At 51.9% G+C, this 15,060-nt stretch overlaps 3 protein-coding genes across 16 annotated transcripts in view; 1 reads left to right on the forward strand and 2 right to left on the reverse strand.

Moving 5' to 3' along the window:
* Window positions 1-7,307, reverse strand: part of TRPV5 (transient receptor potential cation channel subfamily V member 5) — a 33,738-nt gene extending 26,431 nt beyond the window's left edge. The window contains exons 1-3 of the mRNA XM_045052913.1: window positions 7,195-7,307; window positions 2,582-3,390; window positions 2,036-2,245 (exon numbers count right to left, since the gene is read on the reverse strand). Coding sequence (XP_044908848.1) covers window positions 2,036-2,163 — 128 coding nt within the window. The 5' untranslated portion in view covers window positions 2,164-2,245; window positions 2,582-3,390; window positions 7,195-7,307. The remainder of the gene's footprint in view (window positions 1-2,035; window positions 2,246-2,581; window positions 3,391-7,194) is intronic.
* Window positions 6,943-15,060, reverse strand: part of KEL (Kell metallo-endopeptidase) — a 281,013-nt gene continuing 272,895 nt past the window's right edge. For 12 of the 14 annotated variants that reach the window (XM_045052901.1, XM_023250660.2, XM_045052907.1 and 9 more), the window contains 9 exons: window positions 13,969-14,079; window positions 12,469-12,567; window positions 12,155-12,232; window positions 11,614-11,714; window positions 11,317-11,427; window positions 11,107-11,174; window positions 10,725-10,894; window positions 10,280-10,375; window positions 8,912-9,199 (listed from right to left, as the gene is read on the reverse strand). In XM_045052901.1, the coding sequence (XP_044908836.1) occupies window positions 9,038-9,199; window positions 10,280-10,375; window positions 10,725-10,894; window positions 11,107-11,174; window positions 11,317-11,427; window positions 11,614-11,714; window positions 12,155-12,232; window positions 12,469-12,567; window positions 13,969-14,079 (996 nt within the window). In that variant the 3' untranslated portion in view covers window positions 8,912-9,037. Of the gene's footprint in view, window positions 7,287-8,795; window positions 8,876-8,911; window positions 9,200-10,279; window positions 10,376-10,724; window positions 10,895-11,102; window positions 11,175-11,316; window positions 11,428-11,613; window positions 11,715-12,154; window positions 12,233-12,468; window positions 12,568-13,968; window positions 14,080-15,060 lie in introns of those variants that run through there. The other 2 variants (XM_045052902.1, XM_023250662.2) reach the window with 2 other exon arrangements.
* LLCFC1 (LLLL and CFNLAS motif containing 1) lies at window positions 7,183-8,742 on the forward strand. The gene is made up of 3 exons (XM_011280613.4): window positions 7,183-7,324; window positions 7,440-7,560; window positions 8,148-8,742. Exons 1-3 carry the CDS (start codon window positions 7,289-7,291, stop codon window positions 8,324-8,326), a joined length of 336 nt encoding a protein of 111 aa, XP_011278915.2. The 5' UTR covers window positions 7,183-7,288; the 3' UTR covers window positions 8,327-8,742.

A 15,060-nucleotide genomic window follows, 5' to 3' on the forward strand; every position in this document is an offset into this window, starting at 1 on the left:
TGGCGGGGGGGGGAGGAGGCCTCAAGGCTCCAGTGGGCAGAAGATTGTGGGGGCAGAAGGGGCCCATGCTGCAGAGCTGGTGGCCCTGATGACCCTGACAGGAGGCCATCGGGCCTAGCTGAATCCACCTAAGCTGAGTAAATGTTTTCACCCCTGCTCCCAGGCCTGCTGAGCTAGCTCTCCTTAGGCTAAGGGAGTTAGAGAGACCAGAGGGGCAGAGAGGCAGAGAGGGACCAGCTGTTGGAACTTAGGCGATTTACAAGCTGCCAAAGTTCCAAATACCTCTCAGGGCTGCTCAGAGTCAGATCCACGCTGTGTGTGTGTGTGTGTGGCGGGGGGGGAGGGGGGGGGCGGGGGGTGCGGAGGACGGATTCCTTCCGTGTTTTACCCCATTCATAACTGAGGAGGATCATAGCCTTGGGCTCCTCTGGGAACCTAGCAGCTAGGAGCAGAAGCCCTGTGGAGGTATCCGTCCTAAGGCACTTCTTGTCAGTTCATCTTTATTTCTTCCCTGCCTGGATGAACCAAAAAAGCTAAAGCTGCAGGCACAAATCAGATCCCAGGGTGAATACAAGGCAGGGGAGGGTCACAAGGGGAGAAATGAGAGGCAAACAGACTGACCAGTGCTTCCCTTGGTGTCCCCAGGTCCCCCATCCTCTCTTCCAATTGCCCTGTGAGCCACGGGGAAGAACATTTTTATTTAAAGAAGAAGCTTTTTATCTTGAGGTGGAGCTCAGGTCTGCCCATTAGAAAAGTACTCTCAGGAGGGACCAGCAGAGTAAGGGCCAGCGCCCTCCCCACCTCACCTAGACCCTCAGGGTGAATAGTCCCAGCTCAGGGTAACCAGGGCTAACCTGGTTTCACCCCCTGTGCTGGACGCACCGCACACAGCCTCAGCACCCGGGCCTCTAGCGCACCGCCCTCTGCGGAGGGCAGGTCCAGAACCCAGCTCTCTCTCCAAGCCTGCCCTGGCCTCACCCTGAAGTTTCGAGGGAGGTGGGGAGGCCAAAGGTTCCCTCACAGGGCCTGGGGTGGGGGTTGGTGAGCAAGCAGAGAGCCTTTCCCAAATGAGGGCTCCGACTGCAGCCACAGCCAGCTGTACCGTTTGTGAGGCCCAGCGCGAAAGAAAAACGTAGGACTCCCTGTTCGAAAATTAAGAATTTCAAGTTGACCACAGCAGCGCATTAAACCAAGTGCAGGGGTTTCCTGCAACACGGGATCCTGTGCCACTGTAGAGGCCACCTGCCCACGAGGCCAGCACTGGCCGGACCGCAGGCCTGCTACTGTCTGCTCACCCCATCCCCAGGCAGCTCTCAGATGGGTGACAGGTTCCCCAGATGCTCTGAGGCAGAGGCCCACCTGCAGGATTATAGGTCCCCACCCTGGCCGCTGCTTTTCCGTGAAACACATCAGCCCTACCTGACCTGCAGGCATCCCCCGGGCAGGCACAGGCCTCATTCAGTCTACCGATGATCCTCCCGACCCAGCATTCCGCTGCACAAAGTAGACACTCAATAAAAGGTAGATAAGCTGAGTTTCCCTCATCAGCTGGTCAGCTCCAGAAGTTCTACAGAACACAGCTCTCCTCCCCTTTTTCACACAAGCAATTTTCCTTCGCGCTAATGGGAATGCTTCGCTCTTTCTCCAGGCAACAAGTCTTCCAAAACCTGCAGGATCCCGTGCCTTCCCCGGTAATTTGCTCCCCACCAGCCTTCACCTGCCTGTCCTCCCCCTCCCCCAATCTGCTTTCTTCTATCCTTCTTCTGTTCCCGTCCCTTTCTGTCCCCCAGCCCCCTCCTCCACCAGCCAGGCAGGTTGGAGCTGTAGTGTCACTTTGTCCCTGGCTTCGAATCTACACCGAGTCTCCTCCTGCCCGCTGACAGAGACAGCTGGGGTTCGGAAGGAGTGGGCTGGGTGCACCCGACCACCTGACACTGAATGCTGGGCCGCTGCAAGCAGAGATACAGCAGCGGAGTGGATCAGAGGGTTGGGGGATCAGGGGGAGGTGGGACGTGGCACGACTGGGGCAGCCTACCTCTTCTGTTGCAGCATGTGGGCCTCGTCCAGATGCTGATCCCAGTCCTGCTCTCTGAGCAGCCAGGAGGCCAGAAGTTTCTGGAGTTGGACCCTGGGCCCCTCTGCCTTAGGTGGAGGAGACCCCATATCGTCTTCTTTCAGGCACTGGCAGGTTAGGGAATGTGGTAAAAGGAGCCGGTCTAGGAGTCCACAGAGGAGGAGGCGGGGTCTGTTTGGGGTTGGGACTGAGAGTGAGTGTATCTCCAGTGTGACTTGTGTATACAGCGTGCAGTTTGTGGGTGGAGTGTGTGTGTGTGCAGTGAGGTGACTGGGGGCCCTGCCAGGAGAATGTGGCTTTACCTGGAGGGGAGGAGCCCTCTCTAGAGAGCCCCCGGGCACAGAACCTGCTCTAGAGCTGGGAGGGGAGGTGGAGGAGGGCACTTCCTTCCCAGCAGTGGGCTGGGGCTGCAGGGGAGACAGGGGAAGGCTAGGAGACTGTGGGATGTAGAGGGGGAGCAAGGATGAAGCCCAAAATGTGGGCCCCACATGCCAGGTGAGCACTTACTGGGATACAGGAAAGTAGAAAAGTAAAAGCCCTCCAGCTTGACAATCAGGCAGGTTCTGGTTTGAACTCTGACTCTTGGCCCCTTACAGATCAGTTAAGTGAGCTTCCCAGGCCTCAGTCTTCCAAACTGTAGAACGGGGCCAATAATTGTACTGTCTCATGTGTCTGTAAAGCCTGAGCATAAGAGTTCAGTGACTATTGGTTGTCCTTCCGCAGATGGGCTCCAAGCCCTGAGCACTGCTTGTCTGCATTGCGGTCTTTGTGGTTGTCTCTGTTCTCAACCTTGCAGCCAGCCTCCCGGAGGCTTCCAGGCCACGTCCTCAGTGAAACTTCTCTTCCTTCCCAGCTTTGTGGAGCCCCAGTCAGGGGAGACCCCAGAACTGGAACAGCAGGAGCTGAGCCGAGGTGGTGGACAGAGAAATCTGGGGACTCTCTTCAGGAATGATGAGGCAGGACTGAGGACACATCACCTTTTGTGTTATTTTCTAATAGGGTGGTTTCTATTTCTCTTCTGATTGGAAATGCTTGTTACTGAATTCGAGTCACCCGGGAGACAGATGCGGAACCTGGGAATAGGCTGAGGGCTCTCCTAATTTTCTAAAGAGAAGGGCAGAGCACAGAGAGGGAGGGTGATGGCCCACGGCTAGTAACAAAACCAGACTGGCTTTAAAGTTGGAAAATTAGCTCCAAATCATCCGCCACAACTTGCTTTTTCTTCTGAATCTTCGGCCTGTACAGATGTGAGAGACCTGGGGAGGACACAGGACCTTGGGGGGGTCTTCAGGAGCAGGGACTCCCCTCTTCTTTTACTACAAGATTGAAGGATGGAAAAGTGACCTTTATAGAAGGGGAATTGAAAGGAAAACAAATAAGGAAAGGGAGAGGGGATGCCAGAGACCAGGAGGCACCATGCTCTCACCCAGGTGGTAGGGAGATGCCAGCTGGGAAAGGGGGTCACCTTGTAGGGCAACTTTCTGCTTTGCTGGGGGTTGGGGCTGTGTGGGATGGTAATGGCCTCTGAAGCCTTGGGACTTCCAGTCTAAGGAGATGGACTGAGTGATAAGGTTGAGGTGGGGGTTGTAGATGCTCTGATAAGCAGGGACTGGCAGAGGAAGGAGGCCCGCCTAAGAAATACTCAACCCATAAAGCTAATCCTGGAGGCGGTGGGGGCGGGGAGGGGCCGGCCCAGTCAGAGCCGCACAGAGCAGGTACAGGGGGGCTCGCCACCAAGGGCCCCGTCCTTGGGGCTGGGGTGGGGGAGAGAGGGGGGCTCAGGAACAGGTGCCCCCATCTGGGTCTTCACCCTCTCACTGGCCCAGGCTGGCTGCACAGGTCCAATTCTAAATTTTTTTTTTAATGTTTTTATTTATCTTTGAAGGAGAGAGAGACAGAGCATGAGCGGGGGAGGAGCGGGAAGAGAGGGAGACACAGAATTGGAAGCAGGCTCTAGGCTCTAAGCCGTCAGCACAGAGCCCGATGCTCGAACTCACGAACCGTGAGATTGTGACCTGAGCTGAAGTCGGACACCCAACCAACTGAGCCACCCAGGTGCCCCATTCACAAGTGCACCTCTATGAGGATAGTTTTTGATAAATACAGCACAGTACTGTAAACATATTTTCTCTTCCATATGATTTTCTTAACAGTGTATTTCCTCTAGCGTACTTTGTTATAAAAATACAATATATAATACATATAGCATACAAAATATGTGCCAGTCGATAGTTTGCTATTGGTAAGGCTTGTAGTCAACAGTAGACCATTAGTAGTTAGGTTTGGGGGAGTCAAAAGTATATACTTGGACTTTTGACTGCTTGGGGGGTTAGTGCCCCTAACCTCATGTTGTTCCAGGGTCAGCCGTACCCCTGATCTTTAAGAAGTTGCCTGCTCTCTGCTGGCTTTCTCCCCTCACTCCTTCTCCTTTGTCATACCCCCCTCCACCACCTTATTTCTCCCTCGTCCCTTCTCATGCTCCCTCAGCCTTCTGTGGACAAGAACACCTAGGACCCCTCTCCCCGCAGGTAGCAGCTTCCCTCAGTGTCAGGAGAGTCCCTGATGGCCCCTAGGGGACCAGGAGCCCCTCACTACACTTTCAGGTCCCAGAGCCTCTTGGTGTCAAAGCAGTCACAACTCTTATTTGGATGTGATGTAGGGAGAGGGAAATGCATCATGCCTGGATTTTATCTTTTTAGGAAATACACTCACCCCACATACTCACAGCCATGTAAGGAAAGGATTTGAATACACTTTAAAACATTAATAGTGATTAGCACTGAATCGTGGAATTACTGACCCTTTTTGTTTTCCAGACTTCTTAAATTGCTGTTGTACTAAAACAAATTAAATTCCTGCTTGAATTATCTCTCCCAACACAGGGAACCAGCAGCAGGTGGTGAGGAAACGCAAGGAACGGTGGTCAGTACAACCCAGTTCTTTTCACGCCTGCCTGTCCCACCCCCAGCGGCCCTCCCCATCCACACGCACTGAGCCTGGGTTGGCTTCTCTTTTTGCCTGGAACCAAGAAGCTCCTCCCCCAAAGTAACCAGATTAGTGACTTTTTTCCACCCAAGCATTGTTTCCTGGACATGAAGGTCAATGAGTGCACGGTAGGGGTGAACAGGGTCACCTGCTTACTTGAATCTTTCTTTCCCCAACGTCCAGTGACCTCGTGTACCACTCCCCAGTCACCTGGCCTGGGTGGGCGGGAAGTATACAAGAGGTTGCAGCTGTCCCAGGGGGGCCTCCTGGTGAGCACTCTGCTAGCAGAGGTCCAGCTGTACTCCACGTCTACAATTCCATCTTCCAGAAAGGGTACACGTTCCTGCACATGCACTTGGTGGTTCACTCAGGCGTGGGATGCATGGGCTCCACGAGTGGTGTGAGAGGGTTGTGATAGCTCAAGTGTGCCCACAATCTCCTCCCACCTGCCCCATCACCTGCCCTGTAGCTCCTGGCCTGCATTGCTTTCTGGTTTACCAGGGCAGGACTCCATCCTACCTCCCCAATCCCACCTGCCCCATCCCCAGCCATCTCTGCTCTGGGAAGCAGATAATTAGCCACCACCCATTACTGCCAGCAGGTCTGTGCTCACCAGCTTCACGGGCCTGGCAGGCACTGGGGCTTTGAGGCAAGTTTCTGGAAATCTGTTATTTGGGATCCTGGCCTCACTGCCATGCTGCTGCTTCTTTAAAGACTCTAACTACAGGGGTGCCTGGGTGGCGCAGTCGGTTAAGCATCCAACTTCAGCCAGGTCACGATCTCGCAGTCCGTGAGTTCGAGCCCCGCGTCAGGCTCTGGGCTGATGGCTCGGAGCCTGGAGCCTGTTTCCGATTCTGTGTCTCCCTCTCTCTCTGCCCCTCCCCCGTTCATGCTCTGTCTCTCTCTGTCCCAAAAATAAATAAAAAACATTGAAAAAAAAATTAAAAAAAAAATAAAGACTCTAACTACAGGGCACCTAGGTGGCTCAGTCAGTTGAGTGTCCAACTCTTGATTCCATTCAGGTCATGATCTCACAGCTCGTGAGTTCAAGAGCCCGCGTTGGGCTCTGTGCTGACAGCGCAAGGCCTGCTTGGGATTCTCTCTCTCTCTCTCTCTCTCTCTCTGCCCATTCTCTTTCTGTGTCTCTCTCTGCCCCTCCCCAGCTCATATGCATGCTCTCTCTCTCTCTCAAAATAAATAAATAAAACTTAAAAAAAAAGACTCTGCTTCCATCAAGCAAGGAGTTTGGAGAATGAGCCTCTAACAACTTTTTCTTTGTGTCTGAGAGTATGAGGGGGTGCAAAATGAGAGAAGAGGGGTTTGTCTACCAGTTCAAGAGGCCAAAGGCTTAGGGAGAGGAAAGTCTAGGGGAGGGTGAAGAATGAGGGAATGATTTCTGCTTGGGCACAGGGTACCTCATTCTCTGTCTCTCTCTCTCTCTCTATGTACACATGCATGTGTGTGTGTGTGTGTGTGTGTGTGTGTGTGCACATACACGCACACACACCGTGTACTCTTTTCTCCCCCAACACCTATGCCTCTCTACCTTCCTCTGTTTTGGTGGACCTGAGTTTCCGGTACAGCCCAGGACTTGAGGATCCGATATTTCCACATCTGCTCTGGGCCACATTCTATACAAGCCACTTACCTTAGAGAATGGCTGCATGGAAGAGAGGAAGCTGTGATGTTTGGAATCAAAAGAGGTGGTCAAGGGGCACCTGGGTGGTTCAGTCGGTTAAGTGCCTGACTCTTAATTTTGGCTCAGGTTATGATCTTGAGGGTTGAGCCCTGTGTTACACTCTGCACTGACAGCATGGAGTCTACTCGGGATTCTCTCTCCCTCCCTCTCTCTAAAAATAAATAAATAAACACTAAAACAAAAAGAGGTGGTCGAGAGTCCTGCTCCGCCCTTTATTGTCTGTGTGATGTTAAGCAGAAGAGTCATTTCTTTTGTGAACCTCAGTTTCCTCATCTATATGATGGGTATGATGACACTACTACTTTGAGTCCCAGTTGCTATATCGATCTCATGATGTAATGGATGTGAAAGTACTTCACAAACTCTGAAGTCATTTTGTTGCCCTCCACAGGATGATGCAGTAGGATCATCCTAGAAGCCTCTGCTGGCTACTCACCACTCTCTTGCCTGGCAAGGGAACTCTCTAGTGACCTGAATGAGGGGCAGGCCCATGGCTGTGATGTCACAAAGCTCATGACGTCAGAGGTCCTATGGAAGGGAAGGGAAGAAAATGGTGCAGGGAAGTGGTAAGGGCTGGGACAGGGACAGGGGAGGGAGGTGGGGGGAGCCGACTGGGCATAGGGGAGTAGGGAAGACCAAAGGTGGTGGATGGGCAGGCCCATGACTTCCCTGGGCTCCCAGCTCTGCAGGGCAGCATTCCTGGCCGCCATCTTGCTGCTGCTGCGGGTCAAGGGAGCAAAGCTTCAGAAAGGCAGCCTGGATCCCAACGAGAGGAGTCAGAACGAGAAAACACCCTCCACAGGTAGGACAACAGTGTCTGGAGCTAGGGATCAGACCTCTTTGGAGTCAGCCCCCCAGTTCCTATCAGGCTGGAGTGAAACCTGAGATAGGTCGGGTTGTGGGGAGAGAAGCACAGTCCCTTATTATTGTAGCGTGAGAGAGTCAGGTAAAGGGTTTAGAGCAGGGTTCTTAGCGGGGGACGTATTCAGAGACATACCACGGGCTGGCTAGAGCACCACACAGGTGGCTTTCGTGTGTATGGGCAGGGGTGCATTTATCTTGGAAGAGGTTGTAGTTTCCATCCCTTCCCTGGGGTGGTCCCTCCAACCCCAAGTGTTGTAATGCTTTGGAGGAGGCCGTTTGAGGTAGAAATGGGGTATGTGCGCACCTGAGTTGGGGCTGTGATTGAATACAGACCAGAGGAGACCTCCAGATGGAGCACTGCCTCCCTGGCCAAGGATAAGGGGATGCACAATTGGGCCAAAAGCCCCAGGCCTTAACTTCTTCTCAGACTCTCTAACTTCATCACCTTTCTGGTATAGGCCAGGATCGGGGCGGGGGCAGGTTAGGATCGGCCCTTTCAGTGCCTCCCCCTCTCCACGGTTGCAGACCAGGATCAAGAGAACTTTGAAGAGCACTTTGTGGCCTCCTCCGTGGGGGAGATGTGGCAGGTTGTGGACATGGCCCAGCAAGAGGATGACGGGACATCAGACAGAGCAGCCCTTCGTGACCACCTATTTAACCTAGCCTTCTGCTTCAATCTGGCCAGCATCATGGTTTTTTTGTGAGGGACATTGAGGCTGAGGTGGTAGCCTGGCTCCTGGATGAGGACCTTGCTATCTACTTCCGCTTCATGATAGCTTACTGACCCCCTCTTCCCCACCGGGCTCCAGGTCACTACTCCCAAGGGGAGGCGTACACACAGTTTCCTGCCTCTCGCCAGTGGCTCGTCACCTCAGGATGCAGCATCTGAGAGATCCTGGTGCTGGCCTTTCAACTGTCCATTGCCCCAGCCTGACCGCCTCGCCATGCTCTGAGCACCTTCTCCCAGGGCCGGAGACACCAGACCCATGGCCTTCTCTTTCCCACACCTCTCCCGGCTCTGCTCTGGACAGCACATTAGGGGAAAGAGGCAGCAACAATAAAAGTAATAGCAGTAAAGTCCTGAAAACATTTGGGGACAGCTTTCTGAGACTTAACCAAAGCCCTTTTGTCTCTAACTGGTCTGTTTAATCGCCCAACCTTTGGCCCACTGACCTTTAGACCCACTGGTTTCTTCACTTTTCTTGTGTCTACAGAATTCTCTTGGCATTTTCTCCTCTTATCTTCTCTGACTTCTAGGCATAGAACATATTAGGAAAGAGTCATTAATGGACAGTCAGAAGCCAAGTGCCAGCTTTTATTTTTGGAAGGGAACGGGAAAGGAGATAGCATCTGATTCCATGGATGGGGCAGGGAGGTGTTGTTACATCTAAGTTGGAGTCTCTGTGGTAGCCAGGTTACCAGAGCTGGCAGCGTTTGGAGGGGTTCATGAGGGCACCACGCGGACAGTGGAAGTGTCTGGCAAAGGCTTGCGTGTTGCTGAGGGGCCCATGTACTCGAAGCATGGGAGGGCTGTGAGGATCCTGGGGTTCCCAGGTGCTGGGCTCCCTACACATCACCTGTGGAGAAAGAGAGGTCCACGCAGGGTAAGGAGAAGAGCAGAATAGTAGCGTCCATCAGGGTCAGGAGGACGAGGCAGACCTGGTGCCAATGTAGTGAGTAGGGACAGCAGACAGAGATGAGAGCAGAGACAGAGCCACGCATTTGTATGTAATTTATTGTTTTATAAGTTTATTTATTTATTTTGAGAGAGAGAGAGAGAAAGAACGTGACGGGGCAGAGAGAGAGATGGAGAGAGAATCTCAAGCAAGCTCCACACTGTCTAGTGCAAAGCCCGATGTGGGGCTCGAACTCACAAACTGCAAGATCATGACCTAAGCTGAAGTCTGATGCTTAACCAACTGAGCCACCCAGATACCCCTGTAGGTCATTTATCTGGCAGGATGTGTGTGAGGGAGGGCATGGGCTGTGTAATCAGATCATTCGTAAGTGACTGAAAGGTGGGGAGGTGGGATTTATTGTAAAAACTCCGTGAGGGAGTCTTTTTTATTTTTATTTTTTAGAGAGGATGAGGGGGAGAGAGAGAGAGAGAGAGAGAGAGAGAGAGAGAATCTTAAGCAGGCTCTGCACTGGGTCTCAATCTCATGACCCTGGGATCATGACCAGAGCTGAAATCAAGAGTCAGACACTCAACTGACTGAACCACCCAAGTGCCCTGAGGGGTCTTTAAGTATACTGAGGAACTGGGGACAGTGTCTGTTGAGGGAGCATGTGGTACTCATGTGGGGACCTGGGGGGGTGAGGTCTCCCACAAGGAATATGGTCTATAGATAGTCTGTTGAAGGTTCGTTTTTTAGGAGAAATGAAAGAAGAAAAAGTTGGGCTCATCTCAGAGAGGGATTTGACAGTAGAATTTTTTTCTGTTTTTGAAGAGGGTGATGAGTTTGGTAGAATTTATAGAAATATGAAAAGATGGTCCCAAGGAGCATGTATGAAAAGATGACAGCAGGGACATCTGTGGCAGAGGGTTGGGGCTGTTTGGGGGAAGATGTTTCAGGGAAGCACCCCTCTTCAAGCATTGCCAGTAAGGTACTTATCTGACATGGAGCGAGCTGCGGAGGGAGGTGGCCGCTGCCTACCTGGGCATAGCTTCGGAAGAAGAGCTGTAGAGGGCTGAGGTCCAGGTTGGGCAGGATAGTCTCTCCGTAGTACCCTAACAGCCTCCTGTTGTACGCCTGGATATGGGGGTGGGATGGCAAGTAACCCTTAGACTCTAGACCCATGGCCACTTAGAAGTCTGATGCCCCACCCACAATGCCGAAAACCAGTTCACGGCCCTTTTGCCCAAGTCCCACAGACACACTGGTCTGAGCCAGGAAAAAAAATGTACTTGTGAGATCTATAGATAACCTAGAAAAGAGGGATCTGTGGGGTCAGAGGGGGATTCCCAAACTGCCATCTGCTCAGTGAGGGTGTGAAGGGCAGGAGGCTTTACAACTATGTTTGCACAAGGGATGGTAGAAGGAAAAACCTGTGAAGACAGAATGGCTCTCAATAGATCCTGGCCCTTGGGATTGGAGTTACCTGCAGTGCAATGGCCAGCCCCCCCATGTCGGCGGCATTCTCCAGTAGTGTCCAAGAGCCATTGAAGGAGAGTCCGCTGGGTAACGGAATGGATTGGTAGTGGCGTTTCAGGCACAGCAGCGCCCCCTGTAGGGCATGGGTGTCACAGGCTGGGCAGCCCCCAGGGAGTACTGTTGAAAATGGGGCAAGGGAAAGGAATGGTGAGATATGGAGTAAGGATGAGGACCAGGGGGTACCACAGACTGGGCTAGCCCCCCAAAGCATTGCTAAAGATTCTTAACTGTGCCACCTGGAGCCCTCCCTTTCTCTTCCTTTGGCCTCGTTTAGGGCCTTCACCTGGATTCCCAATGGTCCCACCTCCCAATGGCCCACTGTTACCCACACAGCTGAGAGAAGATGTGCAGCAGCTCATGGGCCATAATGCTGCCAGCAGCGCCAAAGTTCACGGCTCTGGGAAGACAAAGGTTTATCTTACTCCGAGAGTCCTTCAAAGTTTTTGACCCCAGTTCGCCAACCATGAATCCTATACATCATAATGTCTGTCCATCGCCCTTGGGAAATCCCCTGCCCACCCTCATAGAACGGCCCCTACCTGGGATAGCCAGGGTGGAAGAATGGAGGTTGGAGGAGTCCGGCTGGGAAGACCACCACATGGTCAGATATTGAATAGTAAGCACTGACCCCCCAGGTGGACACCTGCCACCTATGGGAAGAGCACGTATGAACACCAGCTCCGTCACGTATGGCCCTGCCCACCAGACATATGGGAGGCCCCACCCTCCCAACTACTGTCACCGTTCCTGTTCCCTCAGGCCCCCAGCTTTCTTTCCTGCTAATCTTGAATAGGCATTTCTGGGATGCAGTGTCTATGTCTCCCTTGCTCCTATACCTGTGCTGGGGGAAAGACTGCAAGAAGTTCTGGACAATTCTAGCTCGGAGAGATCGGACACAGCTCAGGAAGGACTGCAGGTAGCTGGGTCCAAGCTGTATCTGGGAGGAGGCAGGAGGTGACTCGGATACACAGAGACAAATACGGATGCACACTGATATACGCCGATGGGTACATCTGAACACAGACGGTAAGCCCCGACATACAGACATCCGCAGTACAGTAGAAAGCAGCACAATGACACCACATCGACGCAGACAGGCTTCACATGAATCAGCGCACAGATAAACACACTTGGGCAAGTCCCAAGAATGTATGTGTGCATGTGTGCACACACACTTATTGTGACCTGAAAAGGTTCCTTTCTTCTGCTGGCAAGACCCACAGTGTGGATATTCACCCATAAAACCCAGCCAACACCAGGGCAAGGAAGGGGTCAGTTAGGATAGTCCAGGGCAAACAGATTGCCTGCCATTTGGGAGAGCCAGAAGGTGAGGAGAAGCTGAGAACTAATGAGGAGCTGGCAAGGGCAGGGACCCACATCGTTGTATTCCTCCCTGGCCAGTGATGGCTTCACGGCCCATTCTGGGCCTCCCATCTTCACCTGCAGTTGGGTGACCTGGGGAGAGACACAAAAGGTAGAAGAAACCTAGCTACCCCAAGTCTATCGGAGGGAATTTCTTGTGTTCACTGCCCCGGTCCCACCTTTTATATTGTCACCAGGATGTGTGTATGGCATACTGGTGTTTACATTGCCATGTGTTCTTGTGCCTTTGCATTGTCTTTCTGTCACTGTGATCTCTGGGCCCAAAACTCAATTCCACCCTTATTTCTGTCTCTCACTCCTGGACTTACCCTATCCTGGGCCTCTTTCCGGGTCTTCTCATCCATCCAGGGAACCCTCCTGAGGCGAGCGATGAGGGTGTCCTTGATTGCAGTGAATAGTTCCATGGCCTGTGTAGGGGCCCGGATAGAGACACAGGATCAGGGTCAGCCTTGGTCTGGGTTTCTGCCCCCTGGGCCTCTAGGAAGGGCCTTGGCCCCTGGGAGCTACCAGAGAAGGGGGAAGAACTCCAAAGAGAAAGCAGAAAGTAATATTTACTAGGTGACTGGAAACCCAGGGCACAGAGATCTGTGGAGACAGAAAGGAGGTACCAAGAACATAAAGGGAAGGTGGGAGCTGGTCAGTCCTGAGGGTCGATAGGGGAGACAGTTCCTTTCCGTGGGAAGATCTCAGCCTGCCAGGGGAGGGAGATGCTGTCCTTACCCTTGGCCAACAATCCACTCAGAAAGCAAAGGAGGAGGACCATCATTCCCTTCTCTGTTCTTGAGAGCCCTTGTCCTCACACTCTTTTTATTAAGGCATGCATTTCCTCTCTCCATCTTTCTGGGCTCTTCAGCTTTCCAACAAGCTGAAGTTTTCCCAGCTTCACAACTGACTGTGTAGTTACTGCTTTCCCAGCCGTCTACCATCTTGTTTGTATCCTTTCTTGATAGAGGAAAATGGATGACAATATTTGAAGCCTGAATTCAAATCCTGACTCTACTTTTTGGTAGTTGTGTGACCGTGGACAAGTTATCTAACCTCTCTGTGCTTCAGTTCTCTCTTCTCTAACGTTAGGATAATACTAGCAATTAAAGTAGTTCATGCCAAGTGCGAACAAGAGTGTTAGCCACATAGTAGGCACGCAAAGACTACTCAGTACTCATTTACTTGCACTTCTTAAGATGATATCATTCCATTCTCATACCATTTCCTGTGTTGTTAAAAAATCATAGATCGGGGCGCCTGGGTGGCGCAGTCGGTTAAGCGTCCGACTTCAGCCAGGTCACAATCTCGCGGTCTGAGTTCGAGCCCTGCGTCAGGCTCTGGGCTGATGGCTCAGATCCTGGAGCCTGTTTCCGATTCTGTGTCTCCCTCTCTCTCTGCCCCTCCCCCGTTCATGCTCTGTCTCTCTCTGTCCCAAAAATAAATAAACGTTGAAAAAAAATTAAAAAAAAAAATCATAGATAAACAGGGAGTAGCCATAGAGGCCACGGAGTTCAATTTTCTCATTTTATGGTTGAAGAAGCATAAGAGCAGGGAAGTTGGGAAACTTACCCAAATTCGTGCATGTTGTATACACTTGTGTCTCATAGAAAAACTAGGCAAACCCTAGGGACACAGCATGGCCTAGCCTCCTTTGGCATCCCTCGCATAGTTCACTCTTTCTCTCTGTGACTGGCTGACACCCCCACCCTCCGCCACCCCCACCCATGCAGACCATCAAGAAGGGCACAGTGAATAGAATTAGGAGAGAATGGTTGGGTGGGAAGGGGTAGAGAGACATGGGCTGGGGAAGAGCCCTCACATACAGCACTTTGGGTTTTCGGACTGAAGGCCTCATGAATAAACAAGGCTGCCAGGGTAGGCTCGAAAAAGGCTCCTGTCTCCTCTACACACTTCATCCATCGAGGGCTGGTGGGCTGCAGAGACAAAACTCGAATGAATGGCTCCTGTCAAGGGTTCTTTCTCATCCATCTCTCCAGGTCAATCTTGTCTAGATCTTGACCCCCAGAGGATGCTCTCTTTCCTGGTCTTTCTGGGTTTGGCCCACTTTACTTCATTTTCCCTTTTGGTGATACACATGGGCTATTGCTGCTTGGTAAAAAGGGGTTTATGTCCTCCAGGATTAGTCTCGTGAGCCTGGATTGGGCAAATCGTCCTTATTTATTGACTATTGAATTGAAAGCAAGTCCTCTCTGAGGTATTCTTCTGGAGAACAGAAAGGCTCCTGGATAGGAGAGGACTACATACCAAACCTCTTACCATAGAAGGTCTGTTGGCAACTCCATCCCCACCCGCCACATGCACCACACTGGTAGCCCAGCCAAGGCAGCCACCCTTCCATGTTTCTTTATCTAAAATGGAAACTGGAGAAGGTAATTCTTCTCTTCTTTTCTTCCCCTCTCCCTGCCTCTCCAAATGGTTACCATGGATCATATGATAGGATCTTGTCTTATAAAGAAGAAAACGGTCAGAGTGAAAATGGGTTTTAGACCCCATACTGTTTGGTGGGAGAAGGGGACAAAAGAAAAGACTAAACATGAATTCAGAGAGCTAAGAAACTTTGGATGAAATTAGGGAAAATAGTATGAGATGAGGGACATTATCAACTTCAAAGGCAGAAAGATGGTTAGACAAAAACTCAGTAGAGTCTTGGGCAACTGGGGTGCTTTTAGCACAGGGACAGAAAAAATAAGCAACATAAGAGAGAGATGCTCGGTGGAGGGAGGGGGGGATGTTTGTAGTGGGCTTGGATGACTTTGAGGAGCTGATCATGAAGGGGGCCCAGAGATGACACAAGACAAACAGAGAAACATGCCCAAGGGGCTTAGGGTGAGAGCACCAGCCTGGGGGAGAGCTGAGCTGGGACTTTGAAAACACAGCTAACATGCCAGTTTGGG

This window comes from Felis catus, chromosome A2 (genome assembly GCF_018350175.1).
Source record: "Felis catus isolate Fca126 chromosome A2, F.catus_Fca126_mat1.0, whole genome shotgun sequence".
Taxonomy (NCBI): Eukaryota; Metazoa; Chordata; class Mammalia; order Carnivora; family Felidae; genus Felis; species Felis catus.